Source organism: Schistocerca serialis, chromosome 2, assembly GCF_023864345.2.
Source record: "Schistocerca serialis cubense isolate TAMUIC-IGC-003099 chromosome 2, iqSchSeri2.2, whole genome shotgun sequence".
Classification (NCBI taxonomy): Eukaryota; Metazoa; Arthropoda; class Insecta; order Orthoptera; family Acrididae; genus Schistocerca; species Schistocerca serialis.
Genome location: NC_064639.1, coordinates 1048325545 through 1048344596, shown reverse-complemented (window position 1 = coordinate 1048344596; position 19052 = coordinate 1048325545). Strand labels below are relative to the sequence as shown.

General features: G+C 41.4%; 1 protein-coding gene across 1 annotated transcript in view; it reads left to right on the top strand.

Moving 5' to 3' along the window:
• Positions 1 to 216: 216 nt before the first annotated feature.
• Positions 217 to 19052, top strand: part of LOC126458490 (UV radiation resistance-associated gene protein) — a 104726-nt gene continuing 85890 nt past the window's right edge. The window contains exons 1-2 of the mRNA XM_050095584.1: positions 217 to 557; positions 4272 to 4392. Of these exons, the coding sequence (XP_049951541.1) occupies positions 4312 to 4392 (81 nt within the window). The 5' untranslated portion in view covers positions 217 to 557; positions 4272 to 4311. The remainder of the gene's footprint in view (positions 558 to 4271; positions 4393 to 19052) is intronic.

Here is a 19052-nt window from a genome sequence, read left to right as displayed (position 1 = left end):
AAGCACCATTGGTTGGTACTTCTTTAAGTATAACACTTTAGTAATGTATAAACTACCTGACAGATTTTTCTAATGATTTCACTCATTATGATATTACGATGCATGAAAGAACGGATCAAATAACTGGAAAATATACTAATTATACATAAAAATTGTTATCGTTGAAACTTATGAATGATTACGTTTATCTTTGGTAGTTGGTTGGTAGCTGTGTAACATCTGTGAATGTTGTGTTTTTAAGTTTTCTGCTAACCTGTAGTTGTCAAAACAAGAAAATGTGTGATTGCCATATGTGAATGGTTATTTTTCCATTGCGAGAGTTTTATGACGTATCAACAACTTGAAATAGTAACTGATTTGAAGACTTATGGCCTTATATACATTAACGCTCGTCCTCACGTGACAAACACTTGCTGTGGCTAGCGATAGGGTGTCTGATATGTCTGCATTTGTGACAGCCAAGTAGTTTGATGTGTGAAGGTCTCGATGGCGCTGCAGTGTGCAGAGATACATAACTACCCTGTAATGACAACTGAAATTTGTATATTTACTATTTGGTAAGAACAATATTATGTAGTTTCCTGCTACTTAGTATTTAGCGTTTTCATTTTCTCACATATCAGTCAGTACCGACACTGACAATACGTTAATTTTGGTAAAAGGTGATCGAAGGGCAACTAACGCTACCACTGTATTTATTTTTTGATCTGCTGAAAATACTTAAGTTCGCTGTTTACTGCACCCAATGTGAATACCGCAGTGGTTGCATGAGATACGGGAATATCAGAAAGTAACTACAGTGAAAGTAAACGATTACGATGATATAGTCGTTGCCCAGCATTGAAAAGGAAGGACTCCATAATTTGTAGTGCCCGTCGGGCTGTATTCTATAAAATATCAGCCATTTGAGGGGGTCGGTGCTGGGGCGGGTGGGGGGAGGGCAGGGGAGGAAAGGAAATCGTTATTACGATATTTTGTGCTGTACGTCCAAACTACTAACTCCCCAATTCCAACTTTCGTAATTGCTGCCCAGAACAGCTGAAATTTTACTAACGACTGCTTACTGTATTTGCAGGAAAAAATACCATTTTTCATAATTATTTACCCACCGTTGGTAGTTTATTTCATTTGTCTATTGCAGTTTAGATTTCTGAAAATGCAGTTTAGTTTATGAGGTAACAGGAAGTTATAATAGTCAAAAAGTTTTCGTCCACTTCATGTCACCATCAGTTAGCCTCATAACACCAACCACTGATTAAATTGATATCTGATATTTGGAACCAAATAGGTACCCAAAATAAACCTGCCATAAATCCAGATGCTGACCTTAACCATAACAGAACTTTAATGACTGTAACTGTAACTCAGTTTGAGATAGTATACTGTTCACGCCACCCAGTTGTTTATAGGATGATCTAAACAAATACATAACAAGATATGGTTTGGCAGAAAGTAATTTCCTATTTTGTGGATTTATTAGTGATGCTTGTGTGTATTTTGATTCATGAGCTATTAACAACAATGCAATGTTTCTGAGAAGCTACATCCACACTCGGCAAACCACTGCAAATTTAGTGCAGAATGGACTTCTCATTGTATTGGATTTTCTTCGTGTTCCACATACGTAAGGAGCATGGGGAGAATGACTGCTTAAATACTTCTGCTTGCACTGTAATTAGTCTAATTTTGTCTTTGCCATGTGTGTGGGGGACACTGCATAGGAAGCTGTTGTATATTCCTAAATTTCTTACTTTAATATGAGTTCTTGAAACTTTGCAAGCAGATTTTACCAGGACAGTGGGGCTCTACCTTCAAGCAACTGCCAGTTCAGGCTTTTCAGCATTTCTTTGACTTAAAAAACGTGTGACCATTAATGCTGCCCATCATTATATACAGACAGAACCCCCTTTAGCTCTATTATTTGGTATGGCTCCTGCAATTTGACCAATAGCCTAGGATGGGTTGCACAAGTGTTCGAGGAACCTCCTTTGTAGATTGACTGTGTTTTCCCAGTATTCTGCAAATTAACTAATGTCTGCCACTGGCTTCACCTATTATAGTGTCTCTGGGATTATTCCAGTTTGTATCCCCACAAATTGTTACATCCCAATATTTGCCTGAATCAGCTGATTCCAGTTATGACTCATTGATACTGCGTTCATCAGGTACTCTGTTTTTATGAAGTGCACAGTTTTACATGTATGAATGTTTAAAGCAAGCCTCCAGTCTTTGCACCTCAGCTTCAGTTGGTGACTCTCCATCCAAAACAATATGTTGCAGACCCAGAACCACCAGTCCAGTCACAAATTTTGATACACTAAATGACCGCATTTTGTTAATAAAAGTTGATGCCATCAGATACTTTTCAGGAGTCAAGAAATACAGTAGGAACTGATTTGCTTCTTCCATGGTTTTCAGGATGTCATTTGAGGAAAGCAAGTGTGAGTTTGGCATGACTGATGTGTTTGGAAGCTGTGCCATTTGTCACATAAGAGTTCATATTGTTAGAGGTACCTGACTGTGTTTGGGCTCAGAATACTTTCTCAGATTCTACAGTGTGGTGATATTGAGCAGTTGTTTTGTGACTCACTTCTACCATTGTTGTAGATAGTTGTGTTCTGTGCTTTTTACCAACTTGTGGGCACAGTGTTTTTGTTTGATCTATGGTAGGCTATATTATGTGTAAGAGGGTATAAACTTTCAGCAGTAAATGAACCAAGTTTTGATTCTTCTCCATGTGTTTGCACGCAAATGGTTTGTAATATGTGAATATTACCGTTTACTTCCACATTACTTCACTTCTTCTTATCTCAGTATTTCTCAAATTAAGTACCCTAGGTACTGAAAGTCAAGATTCATTGGGTTTTGTGGTAGATGACTCTTATTTGATCCCACAGGTACTGTATTTGACACGAGACTGTCTCTTGAAAGCCACAGTTGTAGTAGAGCATTGGGAAACAGAAAAAAAGATACAAACCTGTAACATCAAAGTGTCTACTTATATGATGACTGTCAACTGGTGATCAAAAGGCTCATTGCCATCTATCGGCCAAAGTTTACTTATGGTGATGGCTGCTTTCGCATTTTGTGCAAACGTTAGCTATTAGTTGATGTTTGCTCATAGGCAACCTGGCGACAGTATACAGTAGCTAATGAGAACTGCTGTATCTAATGATTTCTTTCGGCAAGTAGGAACTGATTACATTTGTTTTTGATATGTAGAATGCCAGAATAATTTTTCCAGATCTGATTATTATGAATTTTAAGGTTGCTGGCTGATTTTTCTTATTTGTTTGGTTGTTGGTAAAACAAAGATGTGCTGACAGACTGACCACTAGCAAAACCTGAGCTTAGTTAGGTTGGAGTGTGACAGTTTGGTTGTGAGTTGGGAAAGCCAATGAATATATATATATGTGTGTGTGTGTGTGTGTGTGATCTGTAGCATAGCCTGAAGTCTAAGTTAGGTTGGAATGTGATAATCTGCTTGTGAATTGGTGAAAGCAGTCTCACCCCAAAAATTAGACTGCTGTAGTAGACCAATGTGTAATGTAGCATTAAACTTAATTTTGTCATTGGAATAACAGACTTGTATGTGCTATTACCAATTTTGCCAAAAATATCAATCATTCGGCTAAATTCTAGCCTTATATAACAAAATACCAGCTAATTTTATTTACAAACCATAGGCAAATTATGAATGAGGATCTCATTGACTACGTACATCTCACCCACGATTCAGTGTGCCAACTTCTCAGAATTCTTCACACGAACTGTCACCCACAGCAGCACACAACGGAAAAGAAGAAGACAACATAACTGCATGTTTACCCATCTATTTCAGCTAACGATACTATTAAAATTGTTTTAGCACTTCTGATGTGTTTAGTTTTTGTCAAAGCTTTATGTGAGTTTTAAAAGTTCCGAAATTTGTTGTAGTTGTAATTCACTGTTAAACTCTAGATAGTATAAAACTAGATGAATGAGCCATTTGGAGAAGAGGAGGCAAAATCTTCATGTAAGACCATGCATATGTTAACGGTTCAGTGTTATATGCCAACATTTGGACTGACATCTTTTTTAACTATCAAATTCTCTTCTTATTTATTCCTCCACTCATCTAGGAAAAAATAATAATCCAGTTCATATGTGTCTCCTTACCAAATAGAGACCTTCCTTCCTTTTGTGATGAAAAGTAAGTTTTTAATGTTTTACTTTTATATTTGTCATTTTACTTATTTTAATACAATGTAGGCCTATTCCAAATTTTATAGGTGTGATGCACAGTTGCGCAGTTAAGGGATGGGCTGAAAGATGCAGAAGCAGAATGAGGCGATGGCACATCAGCGCTCAGCTCCGCGATGGAAAGAATGGATACCTCTTGTCACTCAGCAGGTGTGTCAGATTCAAGTTTAATGTGACAATTTCTTGAGAAATCAATATTCAGGATCTTATGAACTTCTCATTATAAATCATATGTTGGGTATCTTGTGAACCAGAGTATCTGTACTAGTACTTGTTGGAAACACACATTACATCTGCGTGATCTGGAAGTAATGGCCATTGTTTATCTTTCCAGTAACACATTGCTATGTAAAATATCAAGTAGGTCATCCATCTGTTTGAATTTCTTCCACACCTTCATCTTACATTTAAATATGAGTATATACTTGAGGGTATATGGGGGCGAAGGGGGGGGGGGGTTGCCCTCGACTGGGAACCAACATGCTCATTCCTAGAAAATGTAGGCTTTGGGTCTGTGGGGTACAGAACTATGTGAACACACAGTAATCTACCTTCATGAGTTTATTCCCTAATAACAGTGACACACACACACACACACACACACACACACACACACACACACACACACACACACACACACTACATTGACCTGTCTTTGCTGTGTCTGTCACCCTAGCACCGGATAATTATGGACTTTTTGGGGTCTTGTGAGATGAAAAGACACCTACTCAACATCCAGGCCATGCTAGTTAACACAGCAGCCAGCAACTCACTGCGGAGGGACTGTGCAGCAGGTGTCCACTTGTACTGACACAAGTAGTTCATCAATATTCCAAGATAGTGGCAGCTTGTGTGCGTGTATGCAGATTCCACTATGTGCAAGCCTTGAACCCTTACTTTACCCCCCCCCCCCCTTTCCCCAAGAAAAAGAGCTACAGAAGGGTGCTCACAGCGACCACCTTAGCGTTGTAAATTTGCTTCATCAGTTACGGCATTGCAACATTTATTTCATTTGCAGACACAGTAACAGTTCGTACCGATGAGCAGGCTTTTAAAATAACAACTTGGTATGTGACTTATGCTGTATATGCAAGACAAATTAATAAATGGAACAAGAACACAAAACTGACAATTAAATATGAAACTGAGCAATGGAAAATCCAGGTTGGAATATCAACAGTTATGAAAAGGATAGATGGCTACTCACTATAAAGATGACACATAGGTTGGAGACAGGCACAACAAAAAGACAGTTACACACTAAGCTTTTGGCCTAAGCCTTCTTCATAAAGGAAAGGAATACACACACATAGCTGGAGGTCCGGCTAAAGCAGCTGGAGATAGCGGTCATGTGTGCATGAAATGTCTGCTTGTGTAAATGTGTTTTCCTTTCTTTTCTGAAGAAGGCTTTGGCTGAAAGCTTAGTGTGTAACAGTCTTTTCGTTGTGCCTGTCTACAACTTGTGATGACAGTTGCATTCCGCAGTTCTTTATTTTCGCTGTTCACAAGCCGCCCCCCCCCCCCCCCTCCCCCGCCTTCCCCAAAATTAAACAGTTAATATGGCCAGTTCACTATTGGTTAACTTTTGATAAGCCTCACTAATAGTTTGCAGGCAAACATCAGCATACTGCTACAATAGCTTACCATTGAACATTTATGAGCAGTAAAAACCTAGCCACACAGTTCTTGCAGAATAATATGGTACATGTGACACTATTGAACAGCCTGTCATTATTATATCCTCACAATAGTAGGTACTGAAACTATACGTTGTTCGATGTTTAATTTACAGAAATTACAATTAAACATAACTCATTCCACTAACTGAATATATAGAGAAATTCCTTCTTTTTTAATAGTTTCTTCTACTACAAGGGTTAGGCTGAATTATTTGTTTAAATGATGAAATTAAAAGATAGTGCTATACAAACAATACTTTTGACAAATCTGGTAATTATTTTGGAATTAATTAAGGGCTGGCTTTGCTAACATGTTTTGGAATAGAGCCAAATAAATACTTAAAGACTGCTAGTGGTTTGTCTTCCAAATATGTATAATCAGTATAGAATTTATATTTGTTTATAAGTCAACAATAGAATCTAAGTCATGGAACAATTACTGATTTCACCCTGTAACAAAATATATTAACTAGGAATAATCAAAATAAATTAGGAAATTGATGACACACACAAAATTAGATCTGGTGGTATAGTCCTTAAGATTGAGGGCCAGCCTTTCTATTTTATGAAAATGCAGATTATACTCATAATTGTTAATGGTAATTAGTCAAAAACTGAAAATAAAATGAATTTAAGGAGGCAGATGGCAAAACAAGAGAGGAAGTAAAAAGATCCCAGCTTGCTTTGTCACAAACTCAACGTGTCATCTTTATGATGAAAAGCACTCTATCCTTTTCATAGTTGTTGACAGTTAATCCGTATTTAACAGTACTGGAAGACTTAATTTAGTTGCTGCTTGGAAGAAATTTTAACTTGTTGGTAGTAATTAGATTTTTCCGTATAATCAGGATTAAATCATTATCCTCGGTTAAACTGAACAGGCAGCAATTTACATTTGTCAGTATGTGTCATTCATTATGAAACATCACATGATAGAGTTTTTTTTTTACTATTTTTTTGAGTGTGAAAGATAGTTCAGCTGCACTAAAATTTTTACATGTAAATATGGCATTTAGAGTTGAATTGAAAGAGTAAATTATACCTTCAGAACATTGTTTAAGAAATGGCAGCTAAAGATGCATTAAAATTCTAGTGCAATCACCTCTCAGAGAATTAGTCATAAACAATTCTTTGTCACAACTGTACACCAGTCCAACGAGGATCACAGAGATACATATTCTCTTTTCTGCTCATCTCTAGGAATGTTGCAATCTCTTCTCACAAAGTAAGGAACCTCTTCAGAGATTATCCACAGCTTAACTATTGAACTTTGGAGTGGTATTGAACATTGACATATTTGGCTTCAAAATCATCCACGAATTCCTTAAATGTACAATGTTTCAATCCAGAGAACTTACGTGAAGTTTGCAAAGTATGAGAGAGGTACTGGAAGATTTGGAAAGTATGAGAAAGGTACTGGAAGATTTGGAAAGTATGAGAAAGGTACTGAAAGAACTGACATTGTGAGTGCTGGTTGTGATTATTGTGGTCCAGCATACAGTTTGAATCTGTCAAAGTTTCAAATAAGGAGTGAGAAATGTATCTTAGAGAGAATGTGCAGAAGTAGAGTGATCCTTATGATAGAGGCTTAACATCTTGGTGACATTGAGTTCATTTGAAACTGAGTGCTAACTTAGGTACAGGAAATGTAGAACAAATCAGCCATAGCATGTTGAAATAGTCAACCCGACTTTCAGTTGAAGTGATGCAAGTCAACTATAGGAAATCAGTCAGAACATTATGACCACCAACCCACTGTTGATATAAACCTGTCCAGGTGATCCACGTTCAGATGGCGTGGGGCTGGGCAGCCACCCCCATTTAGAGATGTCAGATGTCATTGGCTGGGCAGACTGGTAAAACAGGACCATTGGCAAACTGTGGTGAACTAACATCAGACCTTAATGTTAAGCAGAGAGCAAGTGTGTGTGAATACACAGTGGAGCAAACACTTTTAAAGATTGGCCTCCACAGCCAATGACCCATGTATGATGTAAACATCACAACATTGACAAATACAACTGAAATGGGCATATGGCCGTTGGCACTGCACGTTGGCGCGGTGGCAGAGCATTGCATGGTCTGATGAATCCTGATAGCTTCTTTGTCATGCTTATGGGAATGCGAAAATCTGTCTTCTTCCAGGGTAAGAGCTCCTTGATACAAATACTGCTGGACAGAGACAAGCTGGCAGTGGCTCCATTATGCTATGGGGAACATTCATGTGGGCATCTGTGGGTCCAGTGGAGCTTGTGCAAGGCACCATGATGGCCAAGGAGTATCATACACTGATTGCAGAACATGTACATCCCTTCATGATGATCATGTTTCTCGATGGCAGTTGCATTTTTCAACAAGATAATGCGCTATGTCACAAGACCAGGAGTGTGATGGAGGGGTTCAAGGAACACAGCGGCGAGTTCCAATAGATTTCCTGGCCCCTCAACTCACCAGATCTGAAACTGGCTGAACACATCTATGATGTGATTGAACTTGGTGTCAGAGCTCATCGTCCCCCACTGGAATTTACAGGAATTAGGTGACTTGTGTACGCTGATGTGGAGCAAACTTCTCCCAGTGACCTAACAAGGCCTCGTTGCTTCCATGGCACTATGTGTTGCTGCTGTGTCCATGCCAAAGGTGGCTATACCTACCACCTATTAGGTAGGTGGTCATAATGTGGTCAATGTAAATCAAATGACTAGATGGAGTTAAGAAAATGCACCCATGGAATACAAATCCAGTGCCTCAACCACATCACTCCCTTCCAAATTAACACTGTGCCATGCTCTGTTCTTGCCATCTCAACTCAGGTTCAGACAGTTATTAAAATAATCTTCGGAAAGTACTTTCATGTTTTTCAAACACCACCATTGGAAATAGACCTCCAACTTCCTATCAGCAGCTGATCAACTGGCACAGTAGTTAAGATACTGGAGCAGTGCCACCAACCATACCAGAATTTGTGTAAATGTACCTGGGGATGTATTGAAGAATATAATACAACCAATGTGCTTTGAACCTTTATGTTATTGGCCAGTATGGTGACTGTAATGTCATGCAAGCACATGTATTTTAACTAACAAAGTATAGGGACCACTGCAGAAATGGGGATTTTGGGCAAGCATGTTCTTGTTTTTCTGTGAAACATTTTAAAAAAGTTTAAAATATAGACCACAGTGAGGAAATAGTGGTTTTAATGAAGGGCGTAAATGTAACTATTGAATGTACAAGCAAAAGAGCAGTATTTTGGACTTCTTGCGCCTTGTATAAATGAAAAAACTAATTACTTCTTCTAACTTGTTTCTGATGTGACCAGTATAGAAAAGTTCCATAAATTAAGTACACTCATGGTGCCAACATATTACTTCATGCTCCCCATCCTTTTTTTGGGGAGGGGAATGATGCTGGTACAACATGTACAATCTTCTACTAGCTGTACAGTGGCTTGTGGAGTAAAGATATAGACAGGGATGTGGATGTACACTTGCCTAAATGCATTTTGTGGAGATTGTAACTGCTGAACAGTTGAATAATGTTGCTGTGTGAATGATGTTGGTGGTGGTTTCCTATGGCAGCCAGTGGCTCACAGTACATGGCTGGTGATGTTATCATAAACGGTAGTACATTCCTAATCTGTGTCGCCATCTGCATGAATGATATTTGTATTCATAATATTTTGAGTTATGAAAAGAATAGTTGCTACTCACCAAATAGCTGAGATGCTGAGTCACAGATAGGCACAACAAAAAGGCTGTCGGAAAGTGACCTTTTGACCAAAAAGGCCTTTGTTAAAATTAGATAACACACACACACACACACACACACACACACACACACACACACACACACACACACACACACACACACAACCACAGTCTCTGGCAGCTGAAGCCAGACTGTGAGCAGCAGTGCAGGATTGGAGAGACAACTGGGTGGTGGGAGTAAGGTGGAGGCTAGGGTGGGGAGGGGGAGGGATAGCAGAGTAGGGGTAAGGGGTAGGAGCAGTAAGGTGCTGCTCGTGGGAGTGTACAGGGACGAGTTGGAGACAGAGTAGGGCAGCTAGGTGCAGTCAGGAGGTTAGACAGAAGGTAGGGGGAAGAGGGGGGGTAGTGGAAAAGGAGAACATTAAAAAGACTGTGAGTGCATTGGTGGGATAGAGGGCTGTGTAGAGCTGAAATGGGAAAAGGAAAGGGACGAATGGGTAAGGGTGATGACTAAAAAAGTTTGAGGCCATGAGGGTTACTGGAACATAGGATATATTGCAGGGAGAGTTCTCACAGGTGCAGTTTAGAAAAGCTGGTGTTGGTGGGAAGGATCCAGTTGGCACAAGCTGTGAAGCAGTCATTAAAATGAAGAACGTCGTGCTGGGTGAGGGGTGCTCAGCAATGGGGTGATCCATCATTTCTTGGCCACAGTTCGTTGGTGGCCATTCATGCCGACAGACAGCTTGTTGATTGTCATGCCCATGTAGAAGGAAGCACAGTGCTTGCAGCTTAGCTTGCAGATCATATGACTAATTTTGCAGGTGCCCCGCCTTTGACGGGATAGGTGATTTTAGTGACTGGACTACTTCATTGTACGTGGGCATGACAACCAACAAGCTGTCTGTGTGCTTGAGTGGCCACTGGTAAACTGTGGCCAAGAAACAGCTGGACAACCCCATTGCTGAGCACATCTCCCAACACTAAGTTCTTCATTTCAGTCACAATTTCAGAGCCGGTGCCACCTGTATCATTCCGACCAACACCAGCTTTTCAAAATTGTGCAGGTGGGAACTCTCCCTGCAATATATCCCACATTTCCATAATCCTCCTGACCTCAACCATCGTTAGTCATTGTCCTTACTCATCTAGCTCCTTCCCTGTTCCCATTCCAGCACTACACAGCCCTCTATTCCACCAACACATCCTTAGTCTTTTTACTTATCTCCTTTTCCACAAGCCCCCAAGGAGTCCACAGCTCTTTTGTGGGTATGTGTGTGGTACACATGGGGCCCTGAGGTATTGCAACCTCTCGTTTCTCCCAGGCTCCACTCCCTTTGCCATATCCACTCCTTCCCATACTAACTCCTCTGCCTCCTGTCCTGGCTCCTTGCTCTTTTCTAGTACCTGAGCTGTCACCGCCTTGTGTGTACCTAGTAGTAGTTTGCTCATCTTTTTGTGGCATTGGAACTCCCGCCACACCAGGCAGCCATTGCAACAGCTGCATCGTACCCATGGAGTGAGCACCTTATTGGAATGGGTGGACACTCTGCACATGAAATGTGCTAAGTTCTGCATTCCTAGTGGCTCTTCTACGGCCGTCTCTTCCGATAGGAACACTACTCTTTGTACTCCTGCTTTTGCTCTTCCGGCCTTCCCCTGCCTGAGCACTCCCCAGGAATAGGGCCTGGCCTGGTGGCTTGGGGCGAAACCCTTTCCCTGTTACTTGGTTTGTTCCAGGACATGCAGGGAAACTTTCGCTGCTACCAGATCATTATTTTTTGTAGAACACATCAAAGATAAATTTGGTGAAGTTGACTCCCTTATTGAGGTGTGATCAGATTCTGTAATGATTAAAACCTCTTCTGCCAGCCAGTTGGCATCCCTTTGTGTGTGTGAGCACTTAGGAGACGTCCCAGTGAGTGTTATTCCTCACTAATCCTTAAATATTACCCAGAGCATTATTTCCCACTGAGACCTGCTCCTTCAATCTGATGAGGAACTTGGGACTTATCTGGCACGATGCCAGTATACATTTCATTGAGTGAGTCTGGAGAGGTCACAAGAATAATCGCATTGATACCAGCACTTTCATCCTGGATTTTGAGGGGGTACCCTTCTGGAAAAGTGAAAGTTACGGTTTGCCATTGCAATGTGAAGCCCTGTGCCCCATCTCCCAAGCACTGTTTCTGGTGTCTCCATTTGGTCACACATCTTCACAATGTGAGGCAAGTCCTATTTGTGGTGACTGCAACTGCCCTCTCCATGTTGGGAGTCCTTGCACTCCACTGTCCAAGTGTATGAACTGTTCCAGACCACATTCTTATTGCTCACCAGACTGCCTGATCTACAAAAGGGAAAGGAAGATTCAGGAACAAAACTCTTGAACGTCTGTTACTCTGAGGCCTGACAGAAATTTGACTGTCTCCGCCTGGTATCTTTAAAATTTAACTTTTCTTCTGTTGTGTCCCTTCCTTCTCTTCCTTCCTTCATACCTCCATTCTGTCCCCTTCTCTTTCCTCCTCTGTGGCAGTTACCATTTCCTTCCCTCGACTTGCCCTCTTCCTGACCACACCTCCTCTTGCCCTCCGTCATTAATGATGATGGACACTGACTCGACACAATGATTGATTCTTGTACTACTCTCCTCCAATGGAACTGTAATGGTTACTACTGTCACCTTCCAGAATTGCAGTCTCTTCTTTGTCTCCACTCAGTAGCTCGTGTTGCATTGCAAGAATCTCGTTTCGTGGATAGTCATTTACCGACTCTTCATGGTTTCCAAACCATCTGTCGGAACGAGGTCAACCTTTTGGGAGCCTCTGGTAGTGTCTATAACTTGGTCTGCTTGGACATTTAGTCCCTGGCTGCCTCTTCAAACCACACTAGAAGCAGTGGCCATCGGAACCATTTAGACTCTGTGGTAATGATTTGCAATCTTTATCTTCACCTGACTGGCCTCCTATGCTTCCTGCTCTTTTTGACCTCCTTACACAGCTCCTTCCTTCGTTCCTTCCCCTTGGGGATTTTGAGGCCCATAACCCTCTGTGAGGTGGTACCATGACCACTCACCACAGCAGGATTGTTGAAGACCTGCTGGCAGGGCTTGATTTCTGCCTCCTCAACACTGGGGCTTCCATACACTTTCATGCGGTACATGGCTCTTTCTCAGCCATTGATCTACAGCCCTGAATTCCTCCCCTCCATTCTATGGGGCATTCACAACTATTTGTGCAACAGCTATCATTTTGTGGTTGTCTTATCTTCAGCGTCACTCACCTGGGCACGCTTCCATGTAGGCTTGTAGTAATGTGGATTGGGATGCCCTTTCCTTGGCTGCCATCCCAACCGCTTCATCACATGACAGCACTGATGAGTCTGTGCAGAGTTTGACCAATGCCATCCTTCCACTAGCTGTTTCAGTGATTCAGTCTTTGTCGGGGTCTCCTTGGCGGAAGACTGCCCCTTGGTGGGGCCTTGAAATTTCTGCAGATATTAAAGACCACAGCTGCGTCCTCCGATGCTACAAACAGCATCCATCTCCCAACCACCTCCTGGCCTTTGAACAGCTTTGTGCCACGGCCCTTTATCTTCTTAAACAGTAGAAACAGATTTGTTGGGGACGATATGTTGCCGCTATAGGGCTGCCCACTCCATCTTCACATGTGTCAGCATAGATCAGGCATATTTTTGGTCGCTGCACTCCTGAGGGTGTCCCAGGAATTTCCCTGGATGGTGTTGTCCTTACCAGCTCGGACTCTATCACTGAGCATTTTGCTCGGCATTTCATCCAGGCCTCAGAGTTCCAGCTTATCAAACACTGTGTGGAACCACTCCCTTTATCTTTCATTCCCCTTTGCCTGTAGCCTCCTTGTGCCCTGTTTAGTGAATGGGAATTCACAGCAACCTTGCTCTCTGCCCTGACATGGCTTGTGGACTGGATCAGGATCAGATGCACAACCAATGCTTCAACACTTACTGGTGGCCAGCCAATGTTATGTACATGCCCTTTGTAACTATCTCTGAAGTGAGGGGGAATTCTCTTCCCAGTGGCAGGAAAGTGTCATTATTCCAGTTTTCAAATTGGGAAAACCACCCCTTCAGATGGACAGCTAGTATCCGATCAGTTTAACCCATAACCTCTGCAAGTTATTTGAACTTATGGTGAGTCAGAGGCTGTATTGGATCTTTGAATCTTGGGATCTTTTGGCTTTGATGCAGGGTGGTTTTCGACAAGGCCGTTCTGCTGCAGATAATTTAGTCCACCTGTATTCTGCTGTTTGAATGGCTTTTGCCCGCATCAACACCTTGTTGCAATCTTCTTCAATCTGTATAAAGTTTATGATACCACATTGTGCCACCACATCCTTGGTACCTTATATGAGTGGGGCCTCTGTAGCCCGTTTCTAGTTTTTATCCAGAACTTTCATGTAACGCTTTTCAGGTACAGGTTGGCACCTCCCATAGCACCTTCCATCTGTAGGAGAAAAAGGCTACACAGGATTTTGTTTTGCTTGTCCCTCTCCTTGTAGTGGCTATCAATGGTCTGGTGGCGGCTGTGATTTTTGATCGTCCATGATGAGCGTTGCTGAATGCGGACCAGAGGGAGCAATACACTGACTGCAGTGCTGGGTTCTCACTCATGCCTTCCAAATCTGGCTGCCAAGACCTGCACTATGCATTTCTGTCATTTCTGTACAGTCCACCCCCATTTGGATCTATACCTTAATGGCCATTCCCTCAATTTGGTGGGCTCCCATCATTTTTTGGGACTGGTCTTTGATGCCCCATTGACATGACCTCCCCATCTTTGTCAACTGTGGCATATGTTGGTCGCACCTCAACGCTCTTTGATGCTTCAGCAGTACCAACTGAGATGTGGGCCTCTCTGGTCAACTACAACTCCACAAAGCATTGGTCCAGTTCCATCTGGATCACAGGAGTCTCGCATATGGCATGGCATGCTTGACCCGATGCACCATTGTGGGGTGTGGCTGGCAGGTGGTGCCTAGGGGACTATTCCTTGATCAGCCTCCCAGCCAAGGCAGGGGTTCCACTGTTTTGGGTTCTGCATCAACTGCAGTTTATTGCTTAAGTGTTATGCATCTGCAGCTCCTCAGAGCACCTGACCTACAATCTCCTCTTTCCAGATACAGAGATCCCCCTCCTACAACAGCAGCCCAGGTCCGGGGTTTCAATCACCATCCACATCTGGCCCATTTTTTCAGAATTACAGCTTTCCCCTTTACTACCTCTTCTCCGGGCCTTTTCATGTATTCCTCAGTGGTGCATTCCCTATCCACAACTCTGCCATGACCTATCACAAGGTCCAAAAGACTTGACTCCACCTGAGGCTCTCTGCTGCCAATTCTTCTCCATTCTCATCATGTTTCGAGGTTCAGAAGTAGTCTATACTGATGGCTTGATGGTTGCCAGTCGCAGTGGCTTTGCTTACATTCAACAGGATGTAATGAATTCCATTCCTTGCCAAATGGCTACAGTGTTTTCACTGTGGACCTGGTAGCCATTCTCATGCTCTTGAGCATATCCTTTCCTACACTGGTGAGTCCTTCTTATTTGTAGCAGTTCTTTGACTGGTTTACAAGCTCTTAACCAGTTTTACCCTCATCATCCCTTGGTCCTGACTATCCAGGATTCCCTTTTTTGCCCTCAAACAATGTGGACACCGGACTCTGGGTCAGATTGGGATCCTGGGGAATGAACTTCCTGATAGTCAAATAGGCTATCAGCAAGCCGCCTCTTGATATTGTTATTCCTAAACTGGTTCTTTTATCGTTATTATGCTGTTAAGTTCTAAGGATCTGGAATATTGAATGACACTCTGACTTCACCAAACTAACTATGGGTGATAAATGAGACTACGGATATGTGGAGGTCCTCTGTGCGGGCCTCTCGCAAGGTCTCCATTGTCCTTTTCCGGCTCTGCATCAGCCATACTTGGCTGACTCGTGGTTATCTCCTCCATCACGAGGATCCACACCACAGTTGTTGTGGTGTACGTTTGGTGATGGTCCACATTTTGCTGGACTGTCCGAAATCTACCCTGTGCTGCACTCTTTAATATTCCTCAGTCTCTACCCGTGGTGTTAGTGGATGATGCCTCAGTGGCTGACGTGGTTTTACAGTTTATTCATGAAAGAGCTTTTATCACTCTTACAGTGCTTCAGCCTTGTTGTTCCATTGAGGAATTGTCAGGACGCCCTGTTGGCTTCTCTGCTGCAACAGGGCAATGGCTGTGTGGGCTTGGTGGCCTGCAGCAGCATTTGTCCTTCCCGTTCTTTTTCTCTTCTTCCCACTTATCGTGTGTTCTGTTTGATGTGGTGCTTTTCCTGTTTTTCTCCCGCTCTGTCCATGTTGCTAGTCTTTTTTTGTGTATTATTGGGTGGGATGCCTGTGTTAAGTGGCTGTGGGTATGTCCCCCCAGTCGCACTTTCTACCTGTGAGGGCCTCCAGCTGCACCCAGGATGGGCCAACTCACCCCTCTTTCTTCCTTTACCCCTTTTCTTCTTCCAGGTTCCTGTCTGTAGGCTTTGTTGACCTGTGGGAGATCTTGTGGTTTTCTTTCCTTGGCTTTCGTACACTAGGACCTTCTTTGGTGTATAGTTTTGTTGACTTGCCTGTTCTAGGTAGAAGGGACTGATGACCACGTAGTTTGGTTCCTTCAGTCTTTAAACCAATCAACCAACCAGAATAAGTAAACACTCCTGCTGTCAGGTCAGCACAATGAGATATGCTTATATGGGCAATAGATACTGATCCGTACTGCTTGATTAGTTTTGGTATGTTTTACCTCAATTTTAACTTGTCGAGCTTTACACCAAGGAATTTTACACAGGATGTTCCATTTAATGTCTAACCATTAATGTGTACTTCTGGTGCTAACATGTCACTTTGGCTTGTGTATTGTGAGTAGTGAGATCAAGAATTAAGCTGTCAGCTGTGAACCACCTATAAGTTTGTTCAGCAATCATAGAGTTTGGACTCGTGCTTACTGTGCCTGTCATTATCAAACAGAACAATTTTTAATTACCTTTAAAATCATTGGAAGATCATTTATGTAGATTAAGAACAAGTGGGCTTAGTATTAATACTTGGGGTACCCCATAACTTATGCTCCCCTATTCTGAGATTAGTTTTAAGTCTGTGACACCATTTGTCAATGAAGCACTCTGTTGTGAATGGAATGTAAATGCCATTAATGCCACAACACTCTAGTTTAGCATGGAGAATTTTGTTATCCACACATTCAGAAGGCTCTGACAGGTTCATAAATATACCATCTGGATAATTTTTATTGTTAAGCTTTGCTGGGACTTAATTTGTGAGGTACTGTGTTGCACCTTTGCGAAGAATCTAAACCGAAACTTAGGGGCCCTTATCTAGTTCAGCTCAGTTAAATGAATTGATAATCTATAATTGGTCACTTTCTCAAACGTTTATGGAAAGAGCGGAGAGAAATATGTGTGTAGTTAGGTGGTCACCATACCTCCAGTTTATAGATCGGTGTTACTACAGCATATTTAAATATATCAAGAAATGTGACCTAAGTCATTGATTGATTACAAAGGCATCTTAAGGGTAATCTTATCAAGTTTGCACAAAATTTTAATATTCTGCTATATACTTTTTAATGATCTGATGGATTTCTTTTAATCTCCATAGGGGTAGTATTTTTGACACTAGGAATGCAATTTCCTTTTGGTCACCATTATTGTGTGTTTCTTGTTTGTTAATGTTCCAAATGGGCTATACTTTATTCTAGCAGTGTTTTATTTTTGAGCATAGTGCATGTTTCCATTACTTAATGACAGACTGAAGAATTTGCAATATTGGTGGTAATGGAATTTAAACTCTTTACTACAGCTTGCACTCTGAATTAGGCAAAGCTCTCTCTTCACAGCATAAGACACTTGTCCTTTTCTGTACCTATATCCTTATCTTTGGTTTTGTTTGAAGTTAATGTTGTTTGTTTTAGGGGAAAACAAGACTCATAGTGTTGTAGACATGTATTTGAAAAAGTGTTCAATTTTCCACCAGTGGTGTCTGCTTTAAAAATTTCTCCCCAGTGTTCTTCACATAATTTCTCTCTAAACACTGTGATAGTCATTTTTTATGATTCTACAAGATAGTACCTTTATTCCACGATCTGTACTTAACTGGTCAGTATATTTTGTTATTAACATTTGGCCATAATGCTCAGAAAAACCATTGGCAGTTGTTTTTGCATCTACATTGCTACAGGTTGCTTTGTCTAAAAAGAAACTGCCAGTGTCTGTTAAACAATGATTCTCCAGTTAAATCTGCAGAACTTTTAATAACTGTCTGTAGTTGCAGTATGAATCTTAAGATACATCCTGCAGAACAAATTTGCTGACATTCCATCTATCCTTTCATTTTGTTGTATGGATATGAGAAGTTCACTCTATTTAGTAGACTTCTGATGTTCTGATGGGAGATATTAAATGCATTTTCTTTGACTTTGATGAATTTGTCCTACTGCTGTATGTTGTTTTGCTTGTAACTGTTTGAGCTGTTATCTACTATATTCTGAAGCTCTATCTTTTGGATTAATTTACCCTAAAAGGCTTAGGAAACATATAGGAAATTATTAGGATATGATAGATACTGCTTTCGTCAAACTGAGTGCTTCTGACAATTTGCCGTACAATTAGGTTCTCACAAAAAGCATTCAAATGCTAACCACACCATACAGAAAGCGCATATTGAGGAACAATGAAACTATCACGCCCATATGTAAACGTCATCCCCCTTTCCTGAGCAATTTTTCCAAACTGTGCAGTGACATGATAATATATTGTTTATCATACTGTTCAAAGAGTGACACAGTCCTCACATTGTTTGATGTTCTCAGTTGTGTAATTAAAGTTGTGGTGCAAACTGTTCCCTGCACCTCCTACTGCTATGACACATCTTTTCCAAAATTCTCCTCCGCAGGATGTAAATCGTAGGTAACATTTCTGAAGTGTGTACTATGTTTAAAAATATTAGTTACCTGGTAATTACTTCATAAAGGTTTATATATCGGTTCTATATTCTCCTCCTGTGACTACTACCAGCAATAAGACTTTCTTGTTCATCTTAAAATGTTTCTTTCTAGGCTTAGCTTGCACCTTAGGCCTTGTTCTGCCATACTGCTTCTGAACTCCCTGGGTATTCTGAATCTGTTTGCCCAGTTATATAACATTTAACCTGTTAGAGACAGGTAACTGGAGCTATCAAACTCCCAGCATCACCTGGATGTTTTCACCAATTTGAAAGGCTTGTCTAATCTAGCCATAACAGTAGTAATACTGCAGACTGCAGTTCACAAACCTGCTAACTGTTCTTGCACTACGTCTGAATACCCTCAGTGTTTCAAGATTAGCTGCTCTTTCTGCTTTATTGC